This window comes from Rhipicephalus microplus, chromosome 6, assembly GCF_043290135.1.
Source record: "Rhipicephalus microplus isolate Deutch F79 chromosome 6, USDA_Rmic, whole genome shotgun sequence".
Classification (NCBI taxonomy): domain Eukaryota; kingdom Metazoa; phylum Arthropoda; class Arachnida; order Ixodida; family Ixodidae; genus Rhipicephalus; species Rhipicephalus microplus.
Window position 1 is genome coordinate 132,454,640 of NC_134705.1, and position 16,624 is coordinate 132,471,263.

The 16,624-nt window shown below is 44.9% G+C and overlaps 1 protein-coding gene across 1 annotated transcript in view; it reads right to left on the bottom strand.

Moving 5' to 3' along the window:
• LOC119168000 (uncharacterized) overlaps positions 1–16,624 on the bottom strand; it is a 37,689-nt gene that overhangs the window by 19,644 nt on the left and 1,421 nt on the right. Inside the window, exon 2 of the mRNA XM_075865489.1 lies at positions 13,576–13,720. Coding sequence (XP_075721604.1) covers positions 13,576–13,720 — 145 coding nt within the window. The remainder of the gene's footprint in view (positions 1–13,575; positions 13,721–16,624) is intronic.

Here is a 16,624-nt window from a genome sequence, read left to right on the forward strand (position 1 = left end):
ATGTGAATAAAATCCTGGGTCAGATTGGGGATCTAAGCCGGGTCGTTCTGTTCCGACTGGTGATCGCACCCAGGTCGTTTGCGTGGCAAACAAATATTTGACGACGCAACCACGTATATACTTGAGAATACAGTTAAAATAACTTCCTCTGCTTAGAGATGCAGTGAAAGTAACTTTCTTGCTTTACAAATACACACGTCTTGCATACATGCTTCACAATACAACACAAAAGTTTGCAGTAGTAATACATGGACAAGCGCCCATTGCCATTGAAAGAAGAACACAAACAGGAGGTAAAGGAAATGCGGGGATGTTAACCACTCTACAATGACCGGTGTGCTATCCAGCACTGAGGAAAGGAAAGAGCGCACAAACACCAAGTCCGTTGGCTTCAAAACATGTCGTTATTCTAATGATTTCGTGGTTTAAAGCTGACAACCCATTACAAAAGGCACACACGTACGGCGGCTATTCCCTTAAGGCCATGTAATGGGTACATAGCAATTTTTTTAAGTACGCACTAAGAACATGATATCGCTGTTGCGTTCAACTCTTAAAGGTGAAGTTTTAGAATCCCGTAATTTTGTTTTGCAATCAGGGAAAGCTGTCCTCCTTACAGCAAGCGTACTTGCTATCACACAATAGCTAACGAACAATACAGATCTGTTGACTGCTATTTTTCGTTTTCATCTTTCTTTATATTTTGATTGGCTTACTATGAAGATAGGTCACTTAATGTGCTAGTCTTGCTTTTTTGTAATAAAATACTACTCGCGAAATGCAACAGATAGACCAAGGAATAAACAAGGCGTTTTTTATACGTTGCGTAAGCAGATGTTAGGGTTTTTGTATATGGCCTGCTCCTCCTTTTCACAGATATTGAAATTCGTTAAAATCAGAGCAGAGGAAATAATTTTTGACAGATGATAACCAACAGAAATTTTATTTAATCATTGAAGTCATACAAATCGTCCACTCAAGTAGGAAGATGAAAAAAATAGCGCATCCTTAAGCGTGACCTTTGAAATCTGAACGCGATAGCAAAATCCTCTCCATAGTGCGTACTTCAAGCAGTTGATGCACACTTTTTAGGGGTGAAGCTCCTTAAGCCATAAGTTGTGTGTCCACGATGTATGCAGTAGTAGTAGGAGGATGAGGAGGTAGCCAACTCTGGTTCAGTCCTTGTAATGTCTACTGGATTGCGTTACTTCTATATGACCAATATATGATGAAAATATGCGAGATAGCGGTGCTTGGAGTGTTTAGTAGATGAACGGACGGACGCACGGGTGCACGCACGGACAGATGCGTGGATGGATGCTTGGAAGGACGCAGGGAGAGTCGCGCGGACAGACGGATGGACACACGGGTGAACGCATGAATGGACGCACTGACGGACGCACAGTTGGATGGTCGAATGGACGGACGGAAGCAAGAACAAACGGACAGACTGACGAACGCTTCGCCACACATCATCATGCACTGCGTGGATATGTTGTGATTCTTTATTGCATGAGGCTACTCGAGAAGTTTAAATTGTGGCTTAATGCAATGGACTCGATAAAGATTAAAGTGGCTTTTGTCAGAGAAACTTTCGCAAATGGCTGCATTCAGTGTAACAGATAGCATGGTTTGAAGCTCGAGCAATTATACGCGAGAGGTGATTTCGAACTTGCAATGGACGCTAGGGACACAGGGACGCCAGGGACCACTACGTGGTCGCCAGGGAATAGGGCGCCCTAATGCCTGCACCTTTTCTGAAGGGTTGCCGGCTGTAAACCACGAAGTCGTTATGTTAATCCCATGTTTTGATTCTCGATAGTAATGTATGCTTGTACCACACAATATTAATGCAATATTACAACTTGTTTTATGACACCCGTATACAGGATACGTGTGTTTGTAACGGATATGGTTGTTCTTTTTGCTGCATTTCTGAGAAGATGGAGTCAATTTCACACTGTTTTAAAGGAGTCGCGTAGCTGTGTGTTAGAACAACAGCTTACCACGCAAACGGCCTGAGTTAAATCCTCTATCAAACCCGAAACATTTTATTACTTTATTTGCATTTTTCTCAACATCTCGGTTCCGAACAAGGTTCTTTTTCGCTATCAGCCAACGACGCCCACGCTGACACCAACGCCAGAATTCCTGCTAAACGAGCTCTTTAACGCCTTAGCCACCGCGTACTGACCAGAGGTAGCTGCGTCACTCACACTGCCCCGTCTCAAAGTCTACGACATTCGCCATTTGGTGCACGCAGGAAACAGACGCGTGCGCTCATCCCCCGTGTATCCCGGCCACAATCCAATCCAATCCAATCCAATGCAGGTAGCGGGGCGTGCGCGTAACGTTCCATCTTCGTCAACGCCGTCTCAAAGTTCTTTTTTTTTTATTCGCTAGGCTATGTATTCTGGCACTGTAGTCATACTGGAAAACTAGACTGAACGGTGCCTATTGCGTTAAAACAACACACGCACACACACACAAACTATACTTAGAGTACACTTGAGCTCCTGTTTCAAAAGTGGTACGTGATAGCGTACCCAAGCCCCGTGTCCATCAGCTCGTCTATTGCTGGCCTGTCTTTGCTTTCAGGTCATGCCCATGATGCTCACGATGACGCAAGAAAACGAACTTGTGCTCGACACCTTGCCCGTTTCACACTATTCGGGAATGCCTACTGTAAGGTTCCCACTCCACCATGATTTTTTAATGCGAAGCATTTCTTAGCGAACTTCGGTGATGTTGAGCGTATCTATCTATCTATCTATCTATCTATCTATCCGCCTAAGACTTTTAGCTCTTCTGGCCCTTTCGATAACTGTATCAATACGACAATTGGCGTGGCACAACATGACTGCATGGAGAACATATTTGACTAGTCATAACATGAAAATCATGACATGTATGTCATTAATGTCATGATTTACATTTCAAGGTTCTGCAGCTCATGCGGCGGTTTCGTTCACATGCATGCATGTTGCAAAACTGGCATGGTATCGCATAATCGCATGGCCATCACAATAGACAGACGCAAACATGGAAATCATGACATGCGTGTCATGTAACAACATGAGTACATGCCACACTCATTATGCGCTCACGGCCGTTTCGCTAGCGTCACATATACCGAATTTCGTGTTACGGTACGTAAATGGGTGACGAAGGTATGTGACTGGTGCAAACATGATAATCATGAGATGCATGTCATGTAACAACATGACTACGTCTCACACTCATGATGCACTCGCGGCTGTTTCGCTACCTTCACATATGCCAAAATTTGGAATTACGTCACGTGAATGAATGACGAAGGCATGTGACTGGTGGAAACATGATAATCATGAGAAGGGTGTCATGTAAGAACATTAACACACGCCACACTCAAGGCGCCTATGCACTTCGACGTGAGCCGGCGCGCGTACGCGCTGGCGTTCGTTTTATCGCGTCACGCCGGCGATGCCAGGCCAGGTGCCGATATCCCCCTAGTAGAGATAGGTGGATCTGCCCACTGACCTTCATTGTGGATCTGTATGCCGTATGCTTGCAGGTACGCGCCACGCTGCGTTGCATTAGAGAGTTTTAGTACTGCGTACGCTGCGTACGTGGCGGCGTTGCGTACGTAAGGACGCCACATTCTGCGTAGTGCGCATGCGCAGACCGCAACGCACACGTATCGCATTACGTACGCAGCCGCTACGTACGCACGCATGAGATGCGTGCGTGCGTACGTATGAGGTGATCGCGACGCTCTCGAACAAGTTCGCGACAGCGCGAGACTTCGTTTTGCAAAATGGTGGCATCGAAGGCAAGCACCGACCGTCTCTGTGGCTTAAAATATGGCCATAATCTGGCTATAACACTTGCATTGGCTCACGTTGGCTGTCAACAACACGTGCTTCTATTCTGATATACCAGATGGCGCCACACGCTTCACGCTCGTTACGTACGCGGGTACTACGGCGTACTAAAAGGCGATTAGTGGCAAACGACTCCACGTAACGCAAGGCGCTTGCGTGATGCGTACGTAGCACTTTTCCGCAGTACTAAACCTCTCTATTGACGCATGCGCGTTTGAGCGCACACGACGTCCCTCCGTCACGAAGAGAGGCAGACGCGGTGCTGTCTAAGTAACGTCGTCGGCGTGAAATGTAGCATGTCGCATTTCACGCTGGTTGCCAACGGGCCGCGCTGACAGACGCTGGTCGCGCCGGTCGCGCCTGGCGTCACACTAGAGAGTGCTCGCATTTTGCTAGCGTGGCGTCGCTGCGCCCAACCTGCGCGTGCGTCAACGTTGCGTCGAAGTATATTGGGCCCTTCATGACACACTCGCCGCCGTCGCACCACACGTACCAAATTTGGTGTCACGGGAAGTGAATAGACGACGAAGGTAAATGACACGTCCAAATATGATCATCATAATATGGATTTCATGTAAAACATGGCTTCATGCTACGCTCATAGCACGCTCACGGCCGTTACGCTAGCTATACCAAAGTTGGTCATCAGGTGACGTTAATAAATGACGAACGTGAATGAAACGCCCAAACATGATAATCATGCCATGGAAGTTATGTACGGCATAATATACCTCCACCTCTTAACGGTGTGCTGATTTTAAAGAAACCTATCACCCTTCCTCATTTGTGCTTCGCATATCCTCGATTCCCCCTGTACGTGGGAGCTGCTAATTTTTTTTCTTCGAAGCAGCTTCAAGCAATAGCATAGATGTCATTATGACGCAGCGAGCCTGCACTAGGTTCCAACTCGAGTGAAATGCTTTTAAGTTATGCACTTCTCAGCGAACTTCGGCGACTAAGAGCGTACCTATCTATCTATTTATCTAGCCGCCTATCACTTCTAGCTTTCCTGGCCGTTTCGACAATGGTAAGTTACCAAAATTGGTATGCAAAAACATGACGGTAGGGCGAGCATAAGTGACTGGTCATAACATGAAAGTTATGACACGTATGTCATGAATATCGTGGCTTACATTTCATTGTCTTGCTGCTCTTACAGTGGTTTCGTTCCCATGACATACTGCGAAACTGGTATGGTATGACATGGCTGCATGGCGAAAATTAGTGACAGACCCAAACATGGAAATCATGGCATGCCTGTTATATAAGTCACGACTAGACGCCACGCTCATGGCGCTGTCGCGGTCACTTCGCTGGCTTCATATATACCAAATTTGGTATTACGTGACGTAAATTGATGACAAAGGTAACTGGTGCAAACATGATAATCATGATAAGCACGTCATGTGTGAACATTACATGCCATGCTCTCGCGACCGTTTCGCTAGCTTCACATATACAAAACTTGGTATTACGTGTCACGTACGGACGACGAAAGTAAATTGCACGTCCGAACATGATAATCATGGCATGCGTGTCATGTAAAGCATGATTACATGCTACGCTCATAATGCGCTCGCGGTCGTTTCGCGAGCTTCGCATATATCATATTTGGTGTTACGTGTCGTCAATAGATGACGAAGGTATACGACTAGTTAAAACATGATAATCATTACATGTGTGTCATGTAAGTGCATGACAGCATAGCACGCTTATGATGCGCTCATGGCCGTTTCGCTAGCTTCACATGTACGAAATGGGGTATGACTTGACGCGAATGGACGACGTCTAAACACGCTAATCATCACATGTATGTGATTTAAAACATTACTACATGCTATGCTCATAGCGCGCTTGCGGCCGTTTTGCTCGTTCCACATATACCAAACTTGGTATCACGTGCGTGAATAGACGACGAAAGTAACTGGCATGTCTAAACATGATAATCATGTCATGTATGTCAAGTAAGATACAACGTTCACCTCGTAACGTTGGGCTGATTTCAATGACATAACGACCTTCATTAGTGTTTCGCATGTCATCGATTCCCACTGTACGCGGGATCTGCCATTTTTAAAGACGATAGTCTTTCTTGGGGACCTTCCGCGCAAACGTTTTGGTATGTCTGTCTGAACATTTTTCTGTTTGTCCACTCTTAATGGCACCAGGCACTTGAAACGGCCGATCCCATCCACAGCACCCACCAATGTTGCTTAAGGTTTAGCGTTCATACTTGTGCAATTGTCAATTAAAAAGCAATTATTGCGCATATCTGGGGCAGCATAACAACACGTATATATTCTGCATGTGCGTATTTTACTAGAAAAGCCATACGTGAGTGATTTTAAATACCGTAGCGCTTATCACGCGCCGCTGACCATGCAACGCTTGCACGGAAAGGCGAGTCTTTCTAACGCTTTGCTAAGACGAGACGGTGGTGGCATCTACCCGTCACCTTGCGTTCTACACCTTATCACCTAGGAGACGGGCGCACACACCCGTCCCAAAGCCACGCGCTTCGTTTTCCGAGAAAACAGCCAGATGGCGCTCATGTCTCACTTGTGACGTGACTTGGTGCGCTCGTTCGACTCCACTGCACGCTCGAGGCACTCTAACGCAGTGCCTCCAGAATACCATCCACCGATTTTTTTGCGCAGAACATCACATAAATGTTTTGTTCACTCTCTCCACACGCAAGACTGTCGTACGACATTTGCAGATTAACATGCAGATACGGGGCCAATTTTCAGTTTGTATCTTTCTCAAATGTTTTGTTCGCAGACAACGTCAATTCTTAAGATACTATCACCACCACTGCTACTGACGCCGATAGCCATAATTTTTTCTCAATTTCAAAGGACTTTATACACTCACCTTTCTATTTAACCATTGTCATTGATTACACTTTTTCCTCCCATCTGCCCTCCCTCGGTGTAGAGTAGCAGGCTAGAGCATGTTATCGCTCCCGCCGACCACTCTGCTTTTCTGTAAATAAGCCTCTCTCTCTCTCTATCTGTGTGTGTGCGTGTTCGTGTGCGTGCGGGCGTGCGTGTGTGTGTGTGTGCGTGTGTGTGTGTGTGTGTGTGTGTGTGTGTGTGTGTGTGTGTGTGTGTGTGTGTGTGTGTGTGTGTGTGTGTGTGTGTGTGTGTGTGTGTGTGTGTGTGTGTCGCAATAACAGGAAAAGCTCTCCCGCGAAATTTTTATATGGTAAGATGACACTAGAGGTGACGTCCAGTCCAGTAACAACATTGACAGTGGCGAGTCCTCTCAACACGCTTGTTTCTGTAATATCATACTTTCCTTAAATTTTGCTATCACGCACCGGCCCTTCTAGATGTAGATCACGCGTTCTAAATTGTGTATATAGCAAAAGTGTTTGACGATTAAGAGTACTTCTTATTCTACCATGAGAGTGCAGAAAGCCATACCGTAAAATCTTCTTGATCGGTATGCTGTGTTTGAAGAAATGTTCGACGACTTAAAGTACAAGGTAGTCTACTATAGGAGGGCTGAAAGCCGTCCCTCGGGCCCCGCCACGGTGGTCTAGTGACTAAGGTACTCGGCTGCTGACCAGCCGGTCGCGGGATCAAATCCCAGCTGTGGGGGCTGCTTTTCCGGTAGAGGCGGAAATATTGTAGGCCCGTGTACTCAGATTTCGCTGCACGTTAAAGAACCCCAGGTGGTCGAAGTTTCCGGAGCCCTCCACTACGGTGTCTCTGATAATCATATGGTGGTTTTGGGCCGTTAAACCCCACGAATGAATCAATAAAGCCGTAACTCGGGTCTCACACTTGGCAAGGGGTGTGTGTGTGTGTAGACGAAGTGGTTCACGATTTAGAGTCAGAACAACAAAATGATCTCACAATTGAAGGGATAGTTCAAGCAAATGGTTCAGAGAGGCGCCCCAAGACAGTGAATTCTTATCTGAAAGCAACCCGAAGCTGATGAAATCCGCGTGCTTGGGTGTTTTATTCGTCAAAGACACAAAATTGAGACTACCCAGGGACCAAGTGGGCTGAATGGTTAATCGGGTATCCAATGAAAAAAAAAAAAAAGTCCCGCCTCCCCGAAGGGAATCGTGAGGAAATGCGAAGGAATCGCGTAGCATCCCTAACGGCGTTTCGTGCGTGATAAATGTAGAGTTTCATACAATAACGCCTAAAGGAGAATCTGGCGGCGCATTCGTGTACCCACATTGTAATTATGGGAAGTACAGGCTTCGAACGGGATCGCATTTACCAGTGAACGTTCTACGGATCTTTTTCTACAGTTTCAGTTTCGTTCTTTGCGTAGAGTGGGCAAGGGGGTGGGTGTAAAGGACTGTAGCTGCACCTTTGTTGTTCAAAGAAGCTGAAAACTGCTAGGCCTCTCAATTTACTGCAACGCTGGAGCTGTATAAGTAGTGTTTGACAGTTTAAGAGATGCGTCACTTACTCACCGCTGCACATAGATGTAGGGTCCCATGCCAGTGCAGGATATTACATTGAGTTCACATTGTTGTTAAGGCGTCTTGCCAAAACTCGGTGAAATCAACTGCAAAACGACGCTGACGTGAAGTAGATGCACCGCCACGCTTTTTTACTCGACTTTACAACAACACAAGAGGTGCGCTGGGGGCAGACCACTTGAACAGATGCACCTGGCATCGCAGCCGACAAAACGTCAAGCATTTCTCACCTAATACTGTTCTGTTATTTCCATAAATAGATATTGCATACTTTTTAGGGCAAAACAACGATGTTTATTTTGAAATATTGGAAAGTATAATTCATTATACCTTGATGCCAAATCAGAAACGCAATGGCAGAGCAATGCATATTCTGATGGTTACATTTGTCCAGGTTTCACATTTACGGCCTAGACACAAAAACGTTTTGCAATAAACTTTGCATAAAATGAAATGAAACAAGTTTCAATTAAACATATCTCCATATCACTTTGCTTTACACTCACCAAACAACCGTTGTGAATTGCAAAAACGTGATCCATTCGAAGCAGATCCGAAGCCTGTTCTTTCCATAATTCCTATAGGGGTACAAGCGCCCCTGAAGAATCCCGCGTTGACACTAGCGCCAGATTCCCCTCTATGTATTATTGTATGAAACTATATGGTGAGAACCCAGCGTTAAAAGAACGTTTTTTGTCTGTTACACCGAGCAGTCAATGGCACGGTTCACTGCACGTCGCGTTTCAGGGGCGAAGCTCCTTAAAGGGGTACTGACACAAAAAAATTTGGCCTCGCGTTTTTCTGCTGCAATGCGTTGCTGTCGGGCTGTTATTCTTGACACGACCCAGTGTTTGCTGCAGCACGCAAAAGATAAATAATTACAGACCCCTCATTATCGACCAGTTTGAGTTTCGGTTTCAGAAAATTGCAAAAACTAGGTGAACTGTCACCACCTAGCGTGGGCAACTCTTGACCACGTCAGCATAAGTAACTGCGACGCACTTCCGCACGATCCGCAACTAGAATTACTTTCGAATAGTAAACGATACTGTAATGTCGCCAAACACTAAACTTTCTAAGCGTGTGCCACCAAGAAATATATACTTCGGGAACTAACTCGGCAAAAGAAAAATGGCGACTATGACGTCATCATAATTTGTTTTATTGACCGCAGCATGGTGGCGTGAGGGAAGTTGGGGGTCCCCTCGGGGTCACCCCCGAGGGTGTCTATAGCGCTATGGAGTCGGTCGCTCACGCAAACTTCAAAATTAATTTAAAATACCTTTCAATTGCTATATTCGCTGTTGATATCTTGCAGATGGTATGCGAATGTTCACGAGAATTGGCCCCACAGGATTTCTCGGCCCCGAAATTTTGTGTCAGTACCCCTTTAAGCCGTAAGTCGTGCGTCCGCGATGTATATAGTAATCGTCGTAGTAGTAGGTAGCCGCCTCTATGGCCGGACTAGGCACGCACGCACTCTGTTGAATTCAGGAGAAAACCCGCGCAAGGTAATCATAAATAAGAAGATTGTTGTTTCTGGTGAAATAACCTACAGAGGTGAGTACCGTTAATTTATACTCTAATAAAGTTTTCCTTCAACTTCATGCCTACTAAAAGAAAAATAGTAAAAGAAGGACCGTGCTTTGAGGACTATTTGACCAGAAAACGGCCAAGTTGAGCTCGCTGGGTGTAAGCTGTAAACACAAGGGCTGGGCCCTTAGAGTAATATCACTGTTTTAAGGTTGACAAATGAAAAGTTGCCTAGACAAACGAGGGGGGGGGGGGGGACATGGCTTCCCAATTTTCAGTCATGCGTCGGGATAGATTAGACGCCAGCATGTCTATTGAAAATCCTGTTTGATCACAACAAGAATGGGCAATATCTGTTGAATTCACGGAACAACGCTTCTATTACATTTTCTCGGTAGGTGAAATGGCTGGTGTCCAAGGGTGATGCGCAGTGCGGCGTGAACCGCATTTGCGCAAATATGATCATGAGAAAATAAACGTTTATTTCTACAGCGAAGCTGCATGTGGCTGGGTTCAGTGTCAACAAAAAGTTGAGGGCAACATAATGAGACGAGAAGCACAACTGCTAGCAAGCCTGGTAAAAACATGTGCGGTAAATACCGGTTAAGACCACGCTCGAAGCGTCAAGGGCAATAGGCAAGATTGGCAAGACACTGCATTTCGCCTGAAGGAGAATTCGTGAAAAAAAAAGAAAGTGCATTGCTGCTGAAATGCCTAACACTTTAAAGGTGCGTACGATAAAGTCAGAATGGACATTCTTAGGACTCATTTAAAATTTAGTTCCTAGCTGTGGTCAGCTATGGATTGAAATTTTGTGCCACCCCTGTGCCATATGCTAAGCAGCGTCGCTGGTCATGATTTTCACAGGGTGGAACAGCTCGCACATTTTTTTAACAGCAAACCTGTTCTTGATCGAGTGCAAGGAGGGTTAAGAAAATTGACGGCAAATCCACGAGGTGAATGACGATGAGATTGGGCGAAGCTCCTGGAAGCAATACCATGAAATTTTCGTCTGTTTTCGCCTGGTGATATGCGCGCTTCCTCGCCCCACCGCTTTCTATTGACGAACGTTTTCAAGATCTGCATCGCGACGTTGTCGTGCTGCCTCGGCCTCTCGTTCCCGTACGAAAGTATCTTGCTGACGCTGACGTGCCGCTGCAGCATCTTGTTCACGTACGGCGGAATCTTGCCGACGCTGCCTTGCTGATGCGGCTTCTTGTTGCCGTACAGCAGAATCTTGGCGGCGACGTCGCGCAGCTTCCCGGCGCGCTTCTGCCTCGCGTGCTCTCACTTCAGGGTCCTGTCTGAGAGCCCACGCCGCCACTGCCCGGCGCGCCCACCTTTCAGCATCCTTATCCATACGAGCACACACCGACGGCAACGAGCATCGACACTTACAAACCTGTATCGATATGGTTTTGATTATAAAACCGTTGCTTTAGAAAACACCTGGCGTCTTTCGTTAAGCAGCTGGCGTCTTCTTTTTAGTTTCGCTTAAGAAACATCTGGCGTCTTTTCGTTGTCCTTTTAGAAAACATCTGACATCTTCCGTTGGTTTACTTCATCAATCAACGGCGTTTCGAAGAAAAAATTTTTATTGTTTAATCACGCACAGGAGAAATCTCACCAGGCACTACATTGTAGGTAAACAATGGCTGCTACTGGAAATGAGAGACAGCAGAAGTCAGCTTTTAACACTTCTACTTCTACTATCGTTTCATACTAGAACATGCCAATGGCTGCTAATGGGAAATGAGAGACGGAAGAATTCGGCTTTTAGTTAACGCGCACGCTGCGATTTTTTTTTATTGTTCAACAACGCACAGAAGAAATCTCCCACCGGCACCACCTTGAAGGTCAAAATGTAAGACTGGTTACACACTACTACTACGACTACGAGGGACGAATGGGTGTTGCTATAAAGAGCTTCGCCCCTAAAAGATTTAATCCTGTTTCATCGAGTGTTTCATGTCGGAGATCCATGGTGACACAGGTGTGTGTTACATACATTGAGTCAAACCAAATACTCAGAACTGCTCCATTAAATATGAAGGCAGCAGTGAGCTTAACTAACGGGTATCTGCCACAGAAATCTGTGTGGCCTGTCCGAAAGCTGTCATTATCATAGATGCACATGTGCTACGAAAATCATGCGCGAGTCTTCGTCACCTCCACTGAAAAGGAACAACTCAGCCCAACAAATGGCGTGTGCGTTACCACAGTCACACCCCTATCGCGTGATACTTCGTGGTTATGATAAGTGGTGGTTATACTACCACCTCAAAGCTTAACAAAGGATCTTCAATTAGGAGCTAGGCAAGACGCATCTGAAAGGCTCACAAGATATATGAATGCGATAGCCTGTTGAAGAAAAGGATGCCAGCTTCGCTGTGTCATCAATGTCCGCGTTGCGGCGCTGGTTTAACACTTTTCAAAAGGCTTGGTATATACGTATAAATAGTGCTCCTATCTACGCTGCTTTGAAGTGCATACAGAAGCATTCGCCCCGTACTTGAGGTCACGTGATTGGTAGAAATGACACGATGATAAATCCCTCTCTCCAGCGTTTGTCATTACACTCTTTGCAGTACAGAAGACATCTAAATTATGTCGCGTGACGTCCTCTGGTGCTGCGGTACTGTTTGTGATTCTATCTGCGTTACTCTTTATAACATCAGTAAACGTGGCACGAAAATCAGTCATATTTATCGATTCACAGTCCGCTGCAGCGTCGCTTGAAAGTGATGTAAAAACTTCTTTAAAAGCTTCGCTTTTATATGAGACCCTATGATAACAGTCAAATGTAACAACAATGAACCACGTGATCGATTTCAATTAATATAAAGCCACTGCAGTATTCCAGGACACACTGCAGCCGACACCACATCAAATAGGGCCCACAATAACGACGAAACAATTGCCCTCAAAATTTCACACATTGAAATCCATCTACTCCTGAGACAGATAGCCTGTAGCGTCATCAAAGACAACAGGTTCAGTAAAAAGTCGGAAAGTACGGACTCATATCTTATTGACCATTGCTTAAAACTTAGGATTCTATCAGAGCTGCGGTAAATTGGAAAATTTGAGATGTTAGTTGACTGCTTACTGCTTGGTACAGCGTTTACACCACACTTCCTACACAGAATACAGCGTGCGTCTAGTACAAACTGTTCCTGCCACCACCTTCATGAAGGTGTACATCACCTGCTTCTGGAGTGCCCAAAATATGGAACAAAAAAATGTATTACGAGCAAGTTTGCAACCTTTATATAGGGGGTCCTTCAGAGTGAAAAAAATACTAGGCCCATGGTCAACTGCAGGTCTTCAGAAATAAGCAGCTGTCGCCTTCAAGAAGTTTCTTGAAGATTGAAATATTTTATGGCAACATTCATCTACTGTATGGAATGCCGCCTTTTCCTTCATACCATAGAAAATGTGTAATATTGAGATAGTATGTCTGATTTGTGTAATCATTTGTCTATGTGCGAATTTACCTTGTCTGTGTGGAACTTTGTACATATGAACCTATCAGACGTATGTGAACTGTCATGTGATGTTTCACTGTCCTGTATTTTCACATAGTTTTACTCTCTAGCTTTTATGCCCTTATTGTTTTTTCTTACGACATATTTTGTCTGCTAAGTGAGAAGCAGTAGCCGGTGCTTCCGTTATGGCACCAACGGTCTTCTATTTGATCATTTCAATAATGAAAAAAAAAAAGTTACGTACCTGCAGAAATCTTCCCGGCCAGCGTCCGTTTCCGGTACCTTGTTTCCCGTGGCGAACAAAAACAGGCCAGCGGCGCAGTTGTCCAAAGAACGGATGTAGCACTTGTCACACGAGGGGGGTAATGCCGTGCACTTGGCGACGAGCGCTGCATACGCCCAATCAAAGAACGAAAGTAGCAAAAAATTAATGCAACAAGCTGAGCTATAGTTGCTAATGTATTGTAAAATAGCGCGTAAAAAAACATCTATACGGAACAAGCACCCGACGTGTTGTCTCTTGGTGTGTTCACACGTTTGTTTGTTTTTGTTTTTCGCGCTCTTTTACATTGTAAAGGAAAGTTATGTAAGCCCTGCGCTAATGGTGTCAAGTCTTGTGGAAGTGTGGAGATGGGCAGCCTTCTTTTTTTTTTCCATTTGGTTTGCTCTTTCTTTCTTTTTCTCTTCTCCAGCTTTCTGTCTTTAGTTCACTACTTCTTTATATTCACTCTTACTTTAATGCCTATTCTTTTCTCTTTATTTCTCTCCTTTTTTATTTCTCGCTTGACTAGTTTTTTTTGCCATTTTTATATGAACTTCTGCCTGCTTTACGCCAAGTGGCGACAGTGCATTACAGTCTGGGCCCACAAATTGCTCCCTATTTAGCAAGAGAGCATGCAAGGAGACCAACTATATAGGTGTCCCGCGGCTCGCCCGAACTGAGGTTTATGCAATGGTATGACCCACTGAATAGTGTCGTCTTCTCGCGGAGACATTTGTGTAGCACTACTTCTTTAATATACGTCTTCGATTGTGACGTGCTAATTTGCCTTATATATCACAGGTTTAAGTTTTCATTGAATTTACTGTTTTTTTACAAGAAAGTTTCTGCGATATCTTAAATGATGGCGACATATTTTTTCTTGATATACAAACAACAACCAAGCGCAGGGTGCTACGAAAATTTAGTGGGATTGTCGTCGAACGCCGGGATTGTTGTCGTCGAGCCCCCCAACCAGAACCTTGGCTCCATCAATATTTTTTTATTTAAGAACTCATCTTCCAAACCGCTTCGAGTGGGTCATTTTATGGTACTTGTTAATGCGAACTTGCACGCATACGTATATTTTGCATGTCTTCTATCCTATAGGCAAGGAGTAGGTAGGCACTGCAGGTCATCTCAACGAGGAGAGGCAGAGCACGCCGACTAAGGAATACAATACCGTTCAAACAAACACAGCAAGAAATGCCATGGGACATTTACAAACAACTTAAAGCAAAAGTCGGTACGCGCAGCCAGATAGTTCGCATAACATAGGCATTGGTACATAACAGCGTACGGAATTTTTCAAAACAAAAATGTACCATCAAAAATCATCTACGATAGGAAAAGGTGGGAAAATATGAGGAAAAAATGGCAGGGAGGTTAACCAGTCTATAGGTAGCCGGTTTGCTACCCTGCGCATGAGAGGGGAATGGGGAGAAGAAAAAATAAAGAGGAGAGAGAGAAGAGAAATAGACACAGCACATTAAGCAGCACACGCGCGCTCACTCAGTCATAGTCCAGTCTTGTCTTTCACGGTGTGTGACATTGCTGTGCTGTTACAGCCGCTTGTTCAAGCCCATGTTGCGTAGGAATTTCAACAGTGCTTTGTTGTCGGTGCACGCAAGAACGGACGCCAGTGACTGTTTCTGGATTTCATAAAATGGACAGATGCACATGATGTGGTGTAGCGTTTGTCCCTAGCAAGTGGATAGTCACCAGCAATTGCAATTGTTGCCTTGTTGACGTACATCTGGGCAGATTAAGGCACACTCTCAGTGCTTGGGCTTGAACTGCCTGTAGAACACGAACATTGGTCTTGCAGGTATTGCTTAGCACGGGCAAGCTATATCTCAGGAAACCGAGAAACAGGGCTCGGTGAAGTTCCATAATTGCGCCTACTGACATCCCCCACGTCTTTCCTGCCGGGAACTTGAACAATCAGGAAATAGTGGTCAGGCGCTTCTTCATAAAGGCCACATGCGGACTCCAACAGAGGTCCCTATCACTAATGATGCCTAGAAACCGGTGGCTTCTGGCGCAAGAAATTGGTCGCCCACTGATTGAGATGACGTAAGTGGTCCTTTCTATGCGAGTGAAGGCCTCCAGCATGCTTTTTTCTGGTGATATACGATAGGGATGTGCATTACACATTGCTAGTTTTTTAAAGTAGCACAATTTACGCTGAGGGTAACATTTGAGCAACGCTGATTGTTTTTCAAGTGATTCTGAGGTGTTTTCTTGACAATGCGGAAATAGCCAAGAATCGGCAGATAGGTAAATTGCACCGTGGACTTCCCTGTGCCCTGCTACCCTGCCCTTCCCCAGTACAAGGTAGAAAACTGGAACTTATTTTCTTATTAACCTTCCAGCCTTCCTCTCTGTCTCTCTCTCTCTCTCTCTGTATCCATTGAGTAAAGCATCTTAAAATCTGCAAATATTTCATTTTGGTTTCAAGGAACGCAAACAACAAGGACAATGAACGCAATAGTATGGGGATTATTTTTTTCGGAGAGCTCCAACTTCACCAGCAATATTGTATTGAGTGCACTGCAGCTTCAGCATCATCTAGTGAAATGTTTTTAAACGGTATCGAACAAAACATGTATAATATAATGTAGTGACAACAAAGAAAACAGAAGCTGCTGAAGACCCTTTCTCTAATAATTTTTTTGAGATATATTGTCCTAAAACCAAGATATTGTTATGAGAGATGCCGCAACGGAGGGATTTCGTATTTCCGACCACCTGGGTTCTTCCAGTAGGCACCTAAATCTGAAAAAAAGGGCCCCAAACATCTTCGCTTCCGCTGAAAAGTCTTGTTTTTTTTCAATTTCTTTTAAAGAAGATTTGATTTGACACAATGCAATTAACTAAGTGTAATATACAAACTTACACAAAAACTTATTTTTGTAATCAGGCGTCCGGAATAATAGTGCGATTCATACCGATATTCTGGTGGTTAAAGCTTTGTATTAAAAAAAAGTGTGTTCCACGCTCGCCATCTTAGCTGCCAGTGGCGCTGACTAAC